Here is a 17,858-nt window from a genome sequence, read left to right as displayed (position 1 = left end):
ACGTTCAACTGCACAGACATATCATGGAAGATACGAAGGTCGTCAAATGGCATTTGTCACGACATAGTATTCCGGTCATCACGCGATGCTGTGTAACACAGTTCATGTGTATATATCCAAGTTGCACAGCTAGAGTAACGCAACCACCTTCGTTCTATCAAATTCATCTCATCCATGTATGTTTTACTATATTCCAGTAAGGCTTGCCGATGATCCATTATGAAGGTACACAGTAGCATCCCATGGATGTGGTTGGTGGCATGCGCTAGCCTCATCACAGCTCTACTGGAAGAATCTTTCATCGCGTTTGAAGCCTCGGAAGGATCTATCGAGCTTCAGGACGCGACTTTAATCCAAGACGCCGACGACCCTGTAGGTATCGGCATTGCAGTCAATAACCTGGCTGGCGACTTCGAGCAAATCACAGGAACAAAGCCATCCGTCCACTTGTGGACAGCCCAGGAAGGAGATAAACTAACCGGGGCAACGGCAGCATTTTCGACAATCATCGCCGATGTTGCAATCATTGCTGGAACAGTCGAATCAGCTATTATTCAGGAGCTTGTCAACAGCGGAAAGATAGAAGTCGAGGACATTGGCGGGAAGTGGGAAACGTTTCGAACCCAGGTCGTTGAGAGCCCTCTACCGGGGATCTCCCGCGCTCTTGTCATTGCGGGAAGCGATAAGAGAGCTGTAATCTTTGGCATTTATACCCTTTCTGAGCAAAGTGGACAGTCGCCGTAAGTCTCCTAGCCTTCCTCTTCTGCATTCAAGCAAGGATCCGACGTCTAGAATGTCAAACATCCCTACCGCAGGGTTGCGAGATTAAGGAAGGCATCAGAAATCTGTCCAGAGACTTTGTCGAGCTGATTACATCCTGGTTAGTCTACATTGGTGGGCAGACGTGCCGACAACCAAGCACACCCAAATCTACGCTCTCAACAAGATCACAACCCATGGCGAGCCCAGCGTGAAATACCGAGGTCTCTTCATCAATGACGAAGCACCCGCACTCACCGGCTGGTGGGGGAGGAAGAAGAACAACGTGGGCAACTTTACCCTTGACTCCGAGTTATATCAGCACGTCTTTGACCTGCTTCTCCGACTGAAGGCCAACTTCATCTGGCCTGCGATGTGGGCAAGTTACATTCCTAAGCCGGGAAGGATCTTCTTCACCGACGACCCATGGAGTCAGCAAATGGCAGATGATTATGGCATTGTCGTGTCTACTAGCCACCATGAGCCCATGCAGCGAGCAAGCAATGAGTGGAAGAAAGATCCAAAGGGCGACTGGGACTGGGTCAACAATAAAGAGAACGTGGTCGCCTTCATGGACGAGGGGATTCGCCGAGCGGGCAACAATGAGTCCTACTTTACATTGGGAATGCGAGGCACTGATGATGGTCCCATCGATGCCGATGATCCGATTGCGGTCCTTGAGGATGTCTTTGCCACAGAACGAGAGATCTTGGCAAAGTATCACGGAAACGTCACGGCGACAAACCGTGAGTTCAAAAACCCCCTTCCAGCAGTTGCCTGTGCTATACATCCAAGCCTGTTGACTGACTTTGGCTACTGCTCAAGAGGTGTGGACCATATACAAGGAAGTTGCCACATACTATGCAGCTGGCCTAAATCCTCCTGAAGATGTGACCTTGATGTTCACTGACGACAATTGGGGAAATATTCAACGACTCCCGACCGAATTAGAGAGTGAGAGAGTCGGAGGCATTGGAGTGAGTCGTGCCTGAATTTCATGAGATAATTAGATCCTGATATCGTCTCTATACAGGTCTACTTCCACTTCCAGTACGTTGGCAAACCAAAGAGCTGGAAATCTCAAAACACCAACAACTTTGTAAGTCCACTCTAGCCTCGAGGAAAATATCGTAGGATAACTAAGACTTCTGACTCGCATTCAGCCCAAAGTCTACAAAGAGCTATCTCAGGCTTACGAGCGCGGCACCCGACGAATCTGGGTCATGAACGTAGGCGACATCAAGCCCAACGAGTTACCACTTTCTTTTGCCATGGACATGGCATGGAACACGAGCAGGTTCGGCTTTGCCAAAATAACATCTTACCTGACGGCACTCGCAACTCGTGACTTTGGTCCGGAGCACGCCGAAGAGATCTCTTCTGCGCTCATGACGTACAGCCACCTGGTCGGGATGCGCAAGTTCGAGATACTACAGCCCATTACATATTCTATCCTTAACTACCGTGAGGCAGACCGCATTCTCGAGGCCTGGAGACAGCTAGCAGAAAAGGCTAAGGCTCTACACGAGGCCATGCCAGAGGATCGTCGCATCGCATTGTTCCATATCCTCACGTATCCCGCCTTGATCGGATATCATTATCATTTCATCGTGATCAGCTCGGGAAGAAATAGACAGTACAGCTACGAGAGGCGAAATTCCGCAAACTTGATCGCAGAACAGGTTCTACAGCACTTTGACGATGACTTTGACCTCACCGAAGAATACGATACGATGCTGGACGGCAAATGGAAAGGCTTACTCACTACGCCAAAGTACGACATGGATCTCACGGACTGGCGGCCCTCGTCCAGCGACGTGGTCGCTAACCTTTCATATGTCCAACAACGGCAAGCATTCGACTGGGGCGTCGGCGAGCTCGGCATATACGTCGAGAACTCCCTCAGCGCCTACCGACAAGGCCGGATTTGTGGCTCTATCCATCCGGCATTACCAACCGACGAGGGCTTTTCCCCAGTCTTGCCGGCTATGGAACCTCACGGGCCAAAATCCCGACTTATCGAGCTGTTTCACCGTGGCGATCACCGAAAGTCCATCAATTGGACGCTGGAGGTCCCTTACCCTTGGGTTCTTGTGCCCAGTACTTTCGGCGTCTTATCCGATGACAAACCTGAGGAGAGAATCGAAGTCTCCATTGACTGGGACTCGGTACCTACAGAGTTCAACGAGACCGTTTCGATTTGCGTGGAGTGGGATCCGGCTCCTTACTTTGACTTGATCCATATTCCCGTGCTGAACCATCATGCCCCTGAGGGCTTCGTCGGGTTCCCTGAGACAGCCGGCCTCATATCCATCGAGGGGCCTCACTACCAACGCGCATCCGCCGAGTCTGAGAGTGATGCTGGCGTGGCTTTCACGCACATCGAGCACCTTGGCTCCCGCTCAGAATCAGGATCCATCGCCCTGAGACCATTTACTGCCGCTCGGCAGTCCAGCGAAGCAGCTCGTGCCGCATGGGTGGACTACGACATCTACATCTTCTCCAACATCTCGAAAGCAATCAACGCCACGGTCTACATCAACGGTGCGCTCGACACAGACCCAAACCTCCCAATGGAATTCTCCCTCGCACTGGCGGATGATGGTGCTGAGGGTAGCGGCACCGCGAACTTCACACGCGTGCTTGGCGACCCTGCTACGCCGGGTGATACACCCCCAGAGTGGAATGACAATGTGGCCGATCATGTGTGGACAAAGGTCGTGCAGCTGCCGCGGATGGGCGTGGGGAAGCATACTCTTCGTTGGCAGGTCAATTCGCCAGAGGTCTATCTTGAGAAGATCGTGTTGGCGGTGAACGGGACCATCGCGGAGAGTTATCTTGGGCCGCCGGAGACGGGAATAGGACTTTGAGGTGGTCGGCCTCAATTACGTATGATTTTAGTACGCGTCGTGGAATGCTTGGTGAGCTGGAAGCACGGGTTCAGTTGAGATAACGGAGTGCCGAACGCGGGACTTGGTGCGAGGGTGGAGACGCGCTCAAGCGTGCCATTGCCGCTAGCCACGAGCCGTTCCGAGATAGGGAGGGGGAAACTTACCTGTCCTTGCGAAGAATTCTCGCCGTGTTCAACCGGCATTGTTGTCTCAGATTGCTTCGGCCCTCAAGGCTGTCTTTCTTTGATTCACATGTGGTATTTTATCGGCTATGAAAACAAAACTTCAAGAAGATTTCTTGTTTTTGACAAAGGTCATGTAAGATTATACAAGAAGGTAATCTTCACGTGTAAAGTCATCTGTTGATTCTTGTGTCCGCACCGCGTTCGGCTGGATTGGCTTGACTGGAAACGGCATCTGCGCGGGAATTCGTTCAGCCCTTCAGCCTTAGCTGCAATAACTTCTCTTCGTACGCGAGAAAGGCTCATATAGCTGTTGGAGAGCTCCTGCCTCCACTATCATACATTTATCTGCTTGATATCCACCTCCGCGCCATGGCCATCTAATCCCTAGTAGGCCACAATTGATTATCGCCAGTCATCCGCTCTTCAAAGTTCAACATGTCGCCCAACTCGCCTTCAAGTACAAACTCATCAAACCTTTGGCGATCTTTCGTCCAAGGGACGACAGGCGTCAAAACCCACCACACAGTGGCGACGAATGAAGCCAAAGACACCCTTCTCTCCGCCAACTACCTCGAGGAAGTAGATAAACTGCAAGTTTCTCGCGAGACTCTCGTACCAGACAAGGGCCAGAAATCTACCCCCAAGCGCATAGTTATCTGCTGCGACGGGACCTGGCAATCTTCCGTCAGCGGCCAACAGAACATTCCATCCAACGTGACCCGCCTAGCCCGCTCCGTCGCGCTTACGGGATCGGTCAAAGAGAATGGAAAAGAGGATAGCATCTGCCAGCAGGTCGTCTTCTACAGCGCCGGCGTCGGCACGGGTGGTGGCGTGAATATCCTCGAGAGGGGCAGGCAGGCGACTTTTGGCGACGGGCTTGTGGCCAGTGTCATCGAGGCGTACAACTTCATCGTTATGAACTATGCCCCGCACGACCAACTCTTTTTCTTTGGCTTCTCCCGAGGGGCGTACACGGCTCGCTCTGTTGCAGGTCTTATTACAGATATTGGAATCATTCAGCCCCAGGAAATGGACGACTTCCCGGCTCTGTACGACCTCTACCGAAGACATGGCCATAATGACAGCTTCAACTTCCGTTCATCGAAGGAGTACCGACAGTGGATCACCGGTGTTCGTGCAAAGGTTCTCGAAGACTGGCAAGGTCACGAGCAAGAAGATCATCACTGGGACCAAAAGCCGCATAATCTTCCCCCAGAGTTTACTAGAGCCATTGAGGTCGTCGGAGTATTTGACACAGTCGGTAGTTTGGGAATTCCCGGCTTGACTTGGACGCAGGGCGCGACTACCAAAATCGCTAGACTTGCCCCTTGGCTTGGCGTCGATGACCTTGGATTTCACAACCCATCCCTGAGTAGATGTGAGTCTAGCGCAAGCTTGCGAGCCTCGGAAGCCGAGCACCTCTGATAAGTAGTAGATATCAGGCATGCTTACCATGCACTCGCGCTCGACGAGCATCGACAGCCATTTACGCCAACGCTCTGGCGTCTCCCGCTGAAGAACGAGCAATGTCCCGGCTGCCATGAACAGCCAAAAGATCAGCTTGCGAAGAAGTTCAGGTCACTTTTGAAAGCGAACTCGAAGGCCACAGAAGAGGAGCTTTCCCAAGCATGGAAGGCCTTGATCGAGCGTGAGATGGCGGACCAGCTCAATGGTGATCAGCCTGAGCTGCGGCAGGTTTGGTTCCCTGGCGGACATATCAATATCGGAGGCGGTAATCCAGGCCTTCTCTACGGCTTCCCCTTTGATTTTGAGCGTGAGTTTTCAGACGATCATCTGCCGGACCTAGTGGGTAAGCTGACAATGTCACAGAAATTGCTCTGATTTCATTCACATGGATGTGCGCCCAGATCAAGACCTTCATCCAGCTCGACGATGAGCACGGATACAAGGATGGGAAGTATACAATGTCGACGCTGGCCGATCGCGAAATCTTATCTCGAAACCGGCTCATCCATCGCTCGCGCAATCAGCAACCCTTCGGTATGAGCTGGGTGGTGCAGCGCGTGCGCCAGGGGCTGGACTACAGCAAAATTTACGAGATGTTCTTCAAGTCCCCTTTGTACGACCCGGAAGACGCCTGGGCCACGGGGCCAATCGTCGACATATTCGCGCCCATCTTGAGAGCCATGCCGTTCTTCTCGAAGTTTAGAACTCCTGGAGAGTATAAGAAGGACGATGTTGGCAATGATCTCGGCCAGACAAATGAGGAGATCCACCCGTCTGTCAACTACCGCGTGGCGAATCACGCCACATACAATCCTAGATCCCTGGAGGGGTTTATCAGGTCGAAGAAGATGGCGAGCAAGGGAGAGAAGCACGAGTTTCTGTATGAGTGGAAGAAGGGTCACGTTGTCGTACCGGAGTATGTGATCAAGCCGGCCGATCTGATCGCACGCCGCCTGGCCGAGGTTTCAACAGGGGGCAATAAGTTTGTTGACGCCCTGGTAAAAAGAGCCGAGGTTATGCTGCAGCGTAGCTGATCTCAGGATTTCTTGCTTCCAAAAGTTTTGTGTTTCCTTTCGAAATCATTTGAAAGAACTTCCGTGCGCAGACGCCTTTAAGCTCGGTTCAACGCTGAACAGTTGTGTTCATTCTCCGGCGAACAACATATACTTAGATAAGTGTTCAGTGTGCATCTGACGTGGGAAAGAGATATATTCGAAACCAAATGATTGGAATAACTCCCACAAGATTGAGGCATGTCGTTCAAGCCGTAGGGTCCTCTTGGGCGTTGAAGGGTTCAAGCTTCCAGGGCTCAAGCCGAAGAGTGGAACTGGCATCGGCGGACCCGGCGCGTGCCAAGCGCCGGGTGGGGCCGATCAAGTCCTCATTTCTCGAACAACCACGGCTGCGCTCACCAACTCAACGAGAGCGGCAGTCCAGTGCGTTGCCAGCAGCATCATCCCCGATATGGATTCTTCATGCCAGAATTCAGTTTCTCACGTGTATCTTTTATATTACCACGAGACCTACTCGCATGTTTGACTCAACCTTTCAAAGCTGTGGACTCTTCCCCACTATTTCTGATAAGTGAACAAGGTTCGCGAAGGACAACTGCTCATCATGCGTCCGACACGATTAAATTCAAAGACTGAAAGTCCAGAAACATTCTCTGTGCTGTAACACGCGTCGCCTGGAAGCTCGAGAAGAGACACCAGCCCAGTGAGCGTAAGTCATCTTTCGTTCTTTTTTCTCATAGCAGCCTCATCCTATCTCAAGCCTGGAAGCTTTCAACACATGTTCTGACCAAGGCTCAGTTGAAGTCATGCTCCCTGCCAAAGTTCAGTCCGAGGTTCGCAACTTCCTCACGACCACCAAGGCGATGCTTGGCCTGACCACCACGGTCAAGACAGCCTTCTCCGTGGGCTTCAAGTTCACCGACGACGACTCCGTCCCTGAAGAGGAGGCCAGCAACCTCTCCGAGTCCCTGTGGCTGCAGGGCACATACAGCCTCGACAGCATCCGAATCCACGTCTTCGTGACCCAGCTCTACGGATCAGCCACGACCTGTCGTTCGTCCTACGTCCAGACGGATAAGGACTATGAGATGGAGAACCAAGAGTTCTACAAGGCCGTTTCGGATGATATTTGGGCCAAGGAAATCGTCGGTGGCGGTCTCGGCCAGGCTTCACACACGATCGAGGTGTCGCCCAAGACCTGTAAGGCGCTCCACGAGCTCTTTATCAGAGGCCGCAAGGCGTACCTCCGCGATCTGGTCGAGAGTGAAAAGATGAAGGAGGGTGTCTACATCAAGAAGACGAAGGAGCTCATCGGAGCTGTTGATTACTGGATGAGATTCTTCGAGCAGGATGATGAGGCCCGCCGGGGTGTTACGGATGACAATGAGATGTTCACTGTCTTCAATGAGGTTGCTCTCTAATTGTACAATATTCACCGTAGACTACGACGGCGATTATAGCAAGCATTCACAGAGAATGTGACTTCGATTTGATCCTCTGTGTCCTGTAATCATCAATCTAGGCCCTGCCTCAGCTGAGAGCAAGGTTCTGAGGCTCACTTCACTTCGTGAAGTGACCATGCCAACTCACCAGAATGAGAGCATCACAGTTTGCTCTGGTCATAATGACACGATAGAGACAAGGCCGCCACTGCGAGATGGCTCGGTACCGTGAGGGGCCTCACGGAAATTTCGCAAACGTCCCTTGGATATCAAATTCAGTCACCTCGATCATGTTCGTGTTCCTTCACTTGCTGCCCCATGCAGGCTTTTCCCGAATCGAGCTTCTGGCTTCACTCAGGCAGTGTTCCCATCGATATCAGAAGGTGATGGCTGGGACCAGTGTATATTCACCGCGTATTCGTCCTGCCCCCTCTCCAATTGTGATACTACTCCGCTCCTTCCTTCCCTTGTCGTTGGCCTCCTGAAGACTCAGGCTACCGTAAAATCTTGAGCGAGAAGCGATCCCACAACTTGTTCACATTCACCAAGGCTTCCGAAATCACATTTTCTAACAGTCTAGAGTCCGGTCTCCTGAATATTTCTCCCGCTCCAATTTTTCTTCCTCAACTTCCTCCGTCGACCTTTCACCATTCTCCTCAATTTCAGCAGGTACTTCTCCCTCTTCTTTCAATTTCCCAACTTTCCACGCCAATAACTCTTGAGCCAGTCTCCTAGCTTTCCAGAACTAATTCTTTTCTCAAGACCATTGACTGGTCTTCTCTCATTCCCCCATTCTACGATACTTTTGACCGGTCTGGTACCTGCCCTTTCACCTACTTCCCATCGCAATATCCCCATCCATCCGGAAACCAGGTAAGACACACCATATCAGCTACCAAGGAAAGAGCAAACCTAACTTAGTCGTACAGTGTCTTCTCCAAATCGCTGCTTTTCTCCGATACCGTTTCAGCTTCGGTCCGGTACCAAAGCTCCTTCCTCATCCTCAGTCGTAAGTATCACAAGCATCCCCTCCACGATACCCTGTTAGACCGGGAGGGCTAATATTCTGCGATAGTTTTCAAGAGTCTGGTACTCTTGCGCCATCACGGCCAGCCCGTTGCGTTTCCCGAGTTTGTCCTCACAGTCGGCCATCGAGGTTCTATCAATCGTCCTATATAATTCAGCATCATCCCGTCCAAAGGTTTGCTGCTCCTGCTCGCACATCCACCACTCTTCTCAGGACTAAATCTCTCTACTCTACAGAGATCAGAAACCGGATCACGATTAACCATCCAACCATACCTAATCTCTTCTATTCTGTACATACCCATTCACCTCAACTCAAGATGCCTTTCTTGAAGCCCGCCCCTCGATCCGCCAACATTCGGATCGAGAGAGTGGCCAAGGTCAAGATCAACGTCCTGAAGCCCGTCTCATCCGGAGTGAAGAAGTCCGGTCACGTCACCAAGTCGTCTCCTTCCTCCGCCACAGGCAAGTCGTCGCCCAAGGCTCTTGCCAAGGTCGACAAACCCATTAAGAAGACCTCGGATGAGACCAAGGCCAAGTCTACCGAGCCCAAGTCGCCCAAGGCGAAGACCGAGCCCAAGACACCGAAGCTCAAGACGCCGAAGCCCAAGACCAAGGGCAAGAACCCATCCGCCAAGGCCTCTGGTGACCCTGCCCCTATTCCCAGCAGTACAAAGACAAGCAACAGGGTCACCAAGCGCACCAAGAAGAGAAAGGAACTCCCCAAGGGCCTGGTGGCAATCGGCTCCTTCGGCTCCGCGGCAGCAACCCACCGAGCCCAGCTGGGGGTGGGCAAGTCCAACGTCCGCCTCCTGCCCACGGCGCTCCCTGTCCCTCTCCGAGTCAAGAAGGCTGGAGAGGTCGAGACGAGCGCCAAGGGCAGCGCGGAGCCGAAGAAGAAGAAGGTCACCATTGCCGCCACTGGTATGACCACCCCCTCGCCCACGCCCAGCCGTGGCTCGAGTGTGAGCAGGAAGCAGTAATCGTGGGAATTGGGACCCCGACCTGGGCATAAAATGCCAAAAGGTGTCGAGATTGGTCAGGAATGATGGGCAACTAAGTACCTACTATCAGGAGTTCTTTGGCGTTTTGTTAACAAGGCATGGCTGGCTCCATCACTTCACTGAATTGATTACTGTTTTCGCGCTCAATAACTTGTTTTACTTTGTGCTCCTCGTGAAACACTGCTGAACCCACTCATCATCTCGCAGGAAACATGACTTCAATCCTGTTGATTCATTTCGAATCACGATGGTGATAATGGTCGTTGACCAAAAGTATATCAAGGGTTGCCTCTCGCTTTAAGGTATCATCCCCATAACATGTCCGTCCCATGCTCAAACGCCGTCAAAGTGCCTTGTAACAACTCCCCTCGTCCTTTTTTCCATCCCAGATCTCACATAGTAATACATTTCAGGTCACTCATGTGACTTAGACCTCCATTTCACCTTCTTCAATCATCCGTCCTAGAATGAGGCTCTGTATGACAAGCTCATTGCTCAACGTCCTGATTCTCTTTGGCGGCCGGGGAGCGTCGTCTGTTGATGGCGCAGCCCTCTTTCGCTTCTTCGATGCTTTCGAAGGCTTCGCAACAGCGCTGAATAATCCTTCCTCCGATCCGGTATGTTCATCGACATAGACCCAATCAAACGGGTCTTCAAGGAGTTCTCGCTGCCTCAAGGTCTCCTTTGCTTCATCGACGCTGTACGCCCTTGAGAGTGTGGCGCCGAGGACATGCGCCAAGAACACATATGGCATCTTCTTTTCTTCGGCCCTAGATTTTTTCATCACGAGAAGGATTTGGCTCCCTTCCAGCATCTTTGGCCTCCTCTCAATGACGTCCACAAGTCGTGCGTCAGTGGCCGGATAGGGCGCTAGATATCGCGATCGGATGGCATCGCGGAGGAAAGTGGACTGACCAGCGCAGAGCAGGTATGGGAGCCAATCGACCAGAGTCCCTTTCGAAACGCAGGTAGCAATCCAACGGTCCGAAATGCACGGCAGCCCTAGAGCAAGAGCCTGCATGTACTTGACCTTGCGGGAGTGACCATCAGCGATCAAGGCGGTGAAACCAATGGTCTGCGCAAACGGGGTCAGCGTCAGTGGGTTTTCGTCCCTCGTTTCTGAGGTTGGGCTGGTTGCCATGCTTCCGAGAGCGTTGGGCTCGAAGAGCTCGTCAAAGCCATTGCTCAACAACAAGCCTCCGCACTGTAGAATCATTTTCTCTATCTCGCGACTTTGACCCATTCGTTGCTCGAAGTGATCCGCTTTTTCCCCGTCCTTTTTCGATTGAAAAGATATCGCGAATGCCATGCCAGCAAAAATAGGAGGCTTGCTAGCGTTGTCTTTAGACGTCGATGTGTGAGAGAGCATCGATAGGCGGCTGCCTCTGACGCTAGTCTTCGGAGGTTGAATGATGCTGTTCTCGAATCCGTTGACAGATGGTGATCGATGCAGCTCATCTGTCGACGCCGAATCAAGTCGAGTTGCCCTCCTGACCTGCTTGCGGGTTCCTTGCTTGGGAGCTCTCGATCCAGTGACGAGTCTAGGCAAGGCCTTGGCAGGCTGGCGTCCACGTTTGGACTTATCTGGTGAGAGAGGTGGTAATTCCACCGATTCTTGTGATGCAGTCGGACTCTTGGAGGATGGAACCGGCGTGGCTGTGAGTACGCTGAGTGTTGATGTTGTTGAGCCAGGAGCTGTTGGAGCGGCGGGATTGATACGATTGTCGGGCGTTGCCGGACCTTGCTCGGCAAGACTCTCACTAAGAATCGTACCTGGAGGCCCAACACCATTGACAGCCTTTGGTAGGGGCGGTGAAGATGGCATAGGCGGCTCGCCGTTCACCGTCGAATTCATTACTGCATGGATTACATCTGTAGCTATCGCCTCGTCGACCACTTTAGCACCGTTTCGCTGCGAGAGTCGACGTTCATCTGGCTCCTCCTTAGTTGGCGATGTAGCCACGTTGGTTGCGGCGGCATCTGAGGACACGACGGCACTATTAGTACCTTTGAGAACCTGTGCCTTGAGGGTTGGCTTGGGCTTGCGGCTCGAGCGGCGAGAAGGCTGAGGGAGAGAGGGCTCTGGGGTCTCGGGTAGAAGCTCGGCCTCGGCTTCTACATCGTTTGGCTGGATCATCGGTGCACCTGGTTCCTCTTCCTGTTGAGACTTCTTAATGTCTACTGACACGTCTAGCGGCACATCATCTCTCCCTTCTGGCCGAGATTGAGTATTGTTGGGACTGGTTTCCGGTATAAGGAGGTCCTTGGGCCGAGATCCGTTGCCCGAACTTTCTGTTCCAGGTACCCCACCATTTGAGGCAGACTTCTGGGTTGGCCCGGCGCTGTCGGGCACCGCATCGTTGCTCGAAACAAGGCCATTCTTCGTGCCATTGCCTACTTCCACGGTGTCAGGCGACTTTCTGGCACGAGTTTGCTGATCGGTTGCGTGGCCCTGGGAATCGGCTACTGTGAACCCGTCGCCCTCATCTTCGGATGCAGTCGAGTCCTCGTCAGCACGTCGAGCACGGTATCGCATTCTCCTCGGCGGGGGTTTCCTCGGCTTTCTGGTCGTTGAGGGCACTTCGACAGACGCATTAGAGCTTGCGCGCTGCACAGGAATAGCTGTAAGATCTTGCGCGGCTGCCTTCTTTTTCATTGCAGCACGTTTCCTCCGCTCCATTTTCGTGGCCACGTCGTCGGATTCCTCTCCCGAAAGTTCGGGCTGGACCTCAGCACTCTTTCTTTTCCTCTCTTGTGATTCCATCATGCTTTCATAAATGCCCATCGGTTCCGGTAAGCCCCGTGTGTTCGTGGCAGGCATTTGCGGTGACTCCGGTATAGTGCCATCTTCGAGAGGCGCAGAGTTGCTCGGGCTACGTTGGCGGGCGTAGGGCGCCGGGCCTTGGACTCGCAAAGCTTGAGGGCTCGAAGAAAGCAAATCGGGAGGTGATGTGACGTTGTACCGGTTCTTAAGAGGCGACGTCTCAGCTATGTTGGGTGATATGGAGTTGTGGGCGTACACGTGTGGCGATGGTCTCGAAGAGGTAGGGCTGAAATGCTTCACTGCGGATGAAAATTGCGTCTGGCCAAAAAGTTGGGATCCTGCTAAGGCAGGGTCACCTAGCTTCTTTCCAGCAAAAGGGTTATGACGTTGCGCTGGGGTCTGTGGCGGAGGGACGGTCGGCAGCAAAGGGGACTGGCCGTCGGTACGCTGAACAGAGGATTGTTGTTGAGAACTGGAAGTGCGATTCCGCCAAGCTCCACGGGTGTGTACAGGGGCGGCATGGTCAGGGAAAGATGAAGGCTCTTCGTCGCCCTGAGTATCACCCTGGGTGTCGCCTTGAATCAGATGGTCGAGATTGCCGAAGTCGACAACGGCGGAATCCTCCTCGTGTATCGCTGGCTGCTCGGCGCTGTGGTCCTGCGAAATAGGACTCGTCTCGACAAATGAAGGGCCTTCGTAGTAGTTCTCGTAGTCCCGATCGTTGTTATCTTGCGTCGGGGATTGCTGCGAGACGTCCATCTTGACTTTCGTGTAGAGCGCGGGGCCCGAAGCGTTAGGGAGGGCATTGACTTTCCTCGCGGTTTTGTCGGTAGTGCATGATGCGGGGACCTCTTCAGGTATCGGATTTATCGCGTCGTAGTCGACATGAGGGTTTGGGTCTGCTGCAAGACAATTCGAGTGGTCTCGAATGTTGAGTCTTGTCAAGGCCAGGTTCGCAGGAATTGTGTCGGAGTCTGGGCCGCAATCTGGGTCTGCAGCATCCGCAGCGGTAGCGACAACAGGCAACGCGGGTGACGGAGTTTCGTGGTCGAGGTCGTGCTGGGGTAGCTATTCTGGTCAGTGCCATCCCAGCCCCATGTGAGACATCCTTGTCCAGTCGGTGGAGGGTGTGACAAACCGCGTTTTTTGTACTCGCTACCAGAGGAGCAGTGCTGGGGAAAGATTGGGCAGTGCGCTGACTTTCGCTTTGGCTTAACGGATCGGAATGGCGCGAAAGAAGACTGTCGCGATGTCGTTTATTGCCTCTCGATGTGTGTCGCGACGCGGTGGACGATGCTCTTGGGGGCGAGCTGCTTGTCTATGGTGGTGCCCGAAATAGTTAGCGCAAAGTCGCAGCAAGGCCTGTGTCGTAGCAGTGCTAAATTGTCGCCATCAATCCAGTCCAATCCAATCCATTGCCCAGCAGCAGAGCCACCAGACATGCTCAGGGCAGGCAGAAAATACGCCTCCACTGGGGGAAACGCCACCCTAGAAAAAGCAAACATGGCCGTACGTACCACGCCGATCCCGTATTCTGCCACATATCGGTCGAAAATGGCTTGGCTATCTTGCGATTCGTTATTGCCCTCGATAGCCTTCTTCTCTGCCGCTTGAAGGGTTTTGGACCGCGGCATCGTGACATTCCATTGTCGAACCGGCTTTGACTTGGTGAACAGCAATGTGAATGACGCGGCAGTCAGGCAATCAAAGATGGTGGGGGAGGGAAAAGGTGGCAGGGGTCGAGGACGCGAGCGGACCAAACACGAGACCAACACGGTACCACGTGACTAGCCTCACTACGTAATGGCGGCGGAGGTCACTACGTAAGCCCGGCGCTGCATAGACCACTCGCTCCTGCCATTGCGTCTTTCAGCGCTTCCTTCCTTTACATGAAGTGAGGAAGGTACCTTACCTTGCTAGCCAGGAAAGAGCTTCTTAGGATTTGACGGAGAAATCTTCGAATGTTTGAAAATCCAAAAGCTTTCACAATGAAGAGGTAATCACATAGATCATTGAATGGCACAAAGAAGCCTGGATTCTGCTTATCTTGCGTCTATTGATGGGGCCCTTATTAGCGGTACTGAAGGGTGGAAGGCTTCGGTATTAAGGAGCAGATCACGGATTGCCTTTGTCGCAGCTTAATCAAAGGGTCCTTGGTTTGACAGTAAATCTTTCAAAGCATTAAGTGATCATTATTAAGAATCATGGTTCAAAGAATCCTCAAGTTCGCCATGCAGCGCAATCCCCAACGTATCAGAATGCAAATATAACTAAGCCAAGGCCGGCCATCTCAGGTAGTAAAAACGCAGAAACCTAGAGTTGCTGTTGACTTGTTTTGACATTCAGAGGAGACGCTCTCGCAGGTAAGTATCCCCACAAGTCTAACAGCTGAATGCGCGATAGGGGAAATGACGAGGTAGAAACCACATCCATATTAATATGTACTTAGTTGACCAATCCCTCAGCCATGCAACATAGATATTTGAGCAAGCGTATGAAAGACGTGACTCAAACAGAAGTTTACGTTCAAAGGACGTAAGACCTCTGCAAGTACACTGGAAAGTCGTCGACGAAAGCAGAATCACTAGGAGGGTGGCCAATCCACAACCGGCTATCCTCTCCCTACTCCTACTCCACTCGTCAATATGTCAATATCCTGATATCTTGAGCACAGGACAAATTACATCAGCAAGCGATGCTCCTGGCCGCTGACGGACGGCCTCTCACCCACGGAAGTGACAAGTATTAGAGATTTTAGTTACATGGCCTTGACCGATTCAAGTTGCAAGACTTAAGGCATGTACACCATCACCGGGATCTTTTGCTCATCGCAGCAGAGAAAATTGCCAAGCATCGTGGCTGAGCAAGCCAAATATCCACTCATGGGACTGACATCCACGATCTGACAGCCGTAGATACATGGACAATCAAGCAAGCCCCAGCTATTACCACAGGCGGGTATATAACTTCACGTCACTCAATACTGCATTTGACAGTGCCATCCGTGGTATTTGCTATAGCAAAGATATGTACGTGGAGTGTGGTCGTAGGTTTCGAAATAGATACAGGAAAGGTAGAGGGCAAAATGTGCTCATGAACTATGCCGCTTCGCTCGAATCATTCATGCCGTCATTTCAAGGATTGTAACTCAGTACCTCGAGGTTTCGGACTTGATATTCCGTGTCTGTGGTGGGGTTGTCAGCCATTTGAGTTCGCGGATAAATTGGCAAGGAAAGCTTACTGCTCGTTGGGCCGGGCGAACCGGAGGAACCCTCCATTTGCAAGTTGATGATCCTGTTCACCCCTCGTGTCAGCAATCTGTTAAACTTCACGCTTAGAAGCCAAGCTTTTACTCACAGGTACATAGGCTTCCCAAAATACCCGGCGCCCACCTGCGTCGTGATGAGGTTGCCATCCATGTAGAACTTGGCCTGCACGTCCTTGCCGTTCAAGTCCCTCGTCTCGCACTTGAACGAGTGGAAGTTGCCCGGGCTGGGGTACGTCACGTCCTTCGCGGCGACGATGGAGCTCGTGTTGAACGTGTTGAAGCTGACCTTGCCGCTGCCCTTCCACTCCGCCATGTCGATTTCTGGCGGCCACCCCTGGACGGCCGTTAGCCAGAAGGCGGGCCACGTGCCCTTTGTCGTCGTCGCCTTGATCTCGGCGCTAAAGTCGTACCCGCCCCCGCGCGAGACGTTGAAGTGCTCCTTTGCATGGATCGCTCCGCTTAGGTAGTTGATGTTGATCTTTTGCCCGCCGTGCGTCGCCTGAGGCTGCCCGCTGACCTTGTTGGCTGTAATGGTCAACGTGCCGCCGCTGAATTTGACGTTGTCCTTTGTCATGCGAGCGCCGCCGTTGTGGTCGGTGCCCCAGGGGTAGAGGTAGTTCCAGTCGGCGTCGAAGTTGGATTGGGAGTCGAAGCTCGTCTTAGGGATTATGGTACGGACGGCCCCGACGGGGAGCACATCTGCCACCAGCAGCGCGCTGCCCAGGAAGAGGGCGGCTTGGTTGAACCAGACCATTTTTTTCAAAGAGAGGCTGAAGACTTGTTCGCGCTTGAGATGGGCGATGGAGCTCCTTCGACTAATAGACCAGACGAACGGGCGGGAAACGGGCTAGGTCAAATACCTATTCAACCAAGCTTCAAGTTGATGGCAGTCGGCTGATGTCTATTGCTAGCTCGGCTTCACGTTCCCTGTCAAAGCCCCGCCAAACCCTCGAGATAGATGAACTCACCTCCACACCGTCAATTTTTCCACCCACTGCCAGGGACTGGAAACATCGCTTTTGGAAAGAGGCGAAACACTCCGACGCAGGGGCCCCCCTATGACATGACGATCCGAGGGCCGCTAAACTTAGACGGCTCTCACGGCGAACAACATAGGGATATTGGAGGGCACTTTCATTCTCAAACGGGATTTCCAACCAAAAGCCTCAGGGTAAACACGAACTGAACAGGGTCATTTTGAACCGGGGTGGGAACGATGGTCGTCCGAACTTAATGGCACATCAGGCCGAAGGTTGCACCTAGCCCCCGCAACCATGCATTGCTACGTCGTATCGTGAAGGAGTTGTCGGCACTTGCCTATTTGGCGGTAAAGCAGGACTGGATTTTGCACCAGTCGCCGTTGGCAAAGGATATAAAATCACCGGTTAAGCTTCTTCAGGTTCCCGTGGGATGCGTCGGCTGTGCCTGTGATCGCCATGTCAGCTCGGGTGACCGGTCAACGGGCGGCCGGACGATCCTGCGCCCTTCCGGCACAAGAACCCCGACAATTCACCCGAGAGTTGCATGATTGGGGGTTTTCATGGGCAATAGAGCATATCATAAGTCCTCGAATATGAATTTGGATGGTGTTGTCCAATGTTCGTGGTAGACGAGCCTTTGGGAGAAGGTTGTTTCAAGCAAATTGAATGGGGTTTGAGTTGAGACGACTCCACTCGTCTAAGCGAGCCTGGACTTGAGGCGGCAGAGACTGCTTGCTGTTGGACGCAAGCTCAGGAGACAATGGTAATTTGACATTAGCCTTATGCGAAGATGATGAGCCTGATGAACTTGACATGAGAACTGCTTTTTTCTGTCTCCAGAAGTTATTTGCAGCCTACTGTCTGACATCCGGTCCGAGACGTAAGTCACGAAGTCACTCGCCAAGTCCAGTAGGCACACACCAAGGCGATTCATGGACCTCGATGATGAAAAGATGGAAAGAGACTTTGGCATCACCAGTATTGCAGTCATCTATACACTGGAAACAACACTTCACCTTCCACACTCCGATGTCTCGAATCTTCGGAAATGATATGCCC

The 17,858-nt window shown here is 52.5% G+C and overlaps 6 protein-coding genes across 6 annotated transcripts; 4 read left to right on the top strand and 2 right to left on the bottom strand.

The window, feature by feature from the left end:
* Positions 1-219: 219 nt before the first annotated feature.
* On the top strand, positions 220-3,629 carry CTAM01_10395 (uncharacterized protein; the record flags this gene model as incomplete). Its single annotated transcript, XM_060526410.1, has 5 exons — positions 220-740; positions 886-1,505; positions 1,585-1,736; positions 1,793-1,858; positions 1,923-3,629. 5 exons carry the CDS (start codon positions 220-222, stop codon positions 3,627-3,629), a joined length of 3,066 nt encoding a protein of 1,021 aa, XP_060379006.1.
* A 641-nt stretch (positions 3,630-4,270) lies between these two features.
* CTAM01_10394 (peptidoglycan binding domain-containing protein) lies at positions 4,271-6,336 on the top strand (the record flags this gene model as incomplete). Its single annotated transcript, XM_060526409.1, has 3 exons — positions 4,271-5,213; positions 5,271-5,609; positions 5,666-6,336. 3 exons carry the CDS (start codon positions 4,271-4,273, stop codon positions 6,334-6,336), a joined length of 1,953 nt encoding a protein of 650 aa, XP_060379005.1.
* A 785-nt stretch (positions 6,337-7,121) lies between these two features.
* CTAM01_10393 (uncharacterized protein) lies at positions 7,122-7,736 on the top strand (the record flags this gene model as incomplete). The annotated part of the gene is made up of 1 exon (XM_060526408.1): positions 7,122-7,736. One exon carries the CDS (start codon positions 7,122-7,124, stop codon positions 7,734-7,736), a length of 615 nt encoding a protein of 204 aa, XP_060379004.1.
* Positions 7,737-9,103: 1,367 nt separating this feature from the next.
* CTAM01_10392 (uncharacterized protein) lies at positions 9,104-9,766 on the top strand (the record flags this gene model as incomplete). The annotated part of the gene is made up of 1 exon (XM_060526407.1): positions 9,104-9,766. The coding sequence occupies one exon, from the start codon at positions 9,104-9,106 to the stop codon at positions 9,764-9,766; it is 663 nt and encodes a 220-aa protein (XP_060379003.1).
* A 448-nt stretch (positions 9,767-10,214) lies between these two features.
* CTAM01_10391 (UbiD family decarboxylase) lies at positions 10,215-14,185 on the bottom strand (the record flags this gene model as incomplete). Its single annotated transcript, XM_060526406.1, has 2 exons — positions 10,215-13,619; positions 14,069-14,185. The coding sequence occupies 2 exons, from the start codon at positions 14,183-14,185 to the stop codon at positions 10,215-10,217; spliced, it is 3,522 nt and encodes a 1,173-aa protein (XP_060379002.1).
* Positions 14,186-15,685: 1,500 nt separating this feature from the next.
* CTAM01_10390 (glycoside hydrolase family 16) lies at positions 15,686-16,573 on the bottom strand (the record flags this gene model as incomplete). Its single annotated transcript, XM_060526405.1, has 3 exons — positions 15,686-15,735; positions 15,793-15,845; positions 15,909-16,573. 3 exons carry the CDS (start codon positions 16,571-16,573, stop codon positions 15,686-15,688), a joined length of 768 nt encoding a protein of 255 aa, XP_060379001.1.
* Between the last annotated feature and the right edge of the window lie 1,285 nt (positions 16,574-17,858).

The sequence above is a fragment of the Colletotrichum tamarilloi genome (assembly GCF_030869305.1).
Source record: "Colletotrichum tamarilloi strain Tom-12 chromosome Unknown Scaffold_47.1, whole genome shotgun sequence".
NCBI classification, from domain to species: Eukaryota; Fungi; Ascomycota; class Sordariomycetes; order Glomerellales; family Glomerellaceae; genus Colletotrichum; species Colletotrichum tamarilloi.
This window is presented reverse-complemented; position numbering and strand designations above follow the sequence as displayed.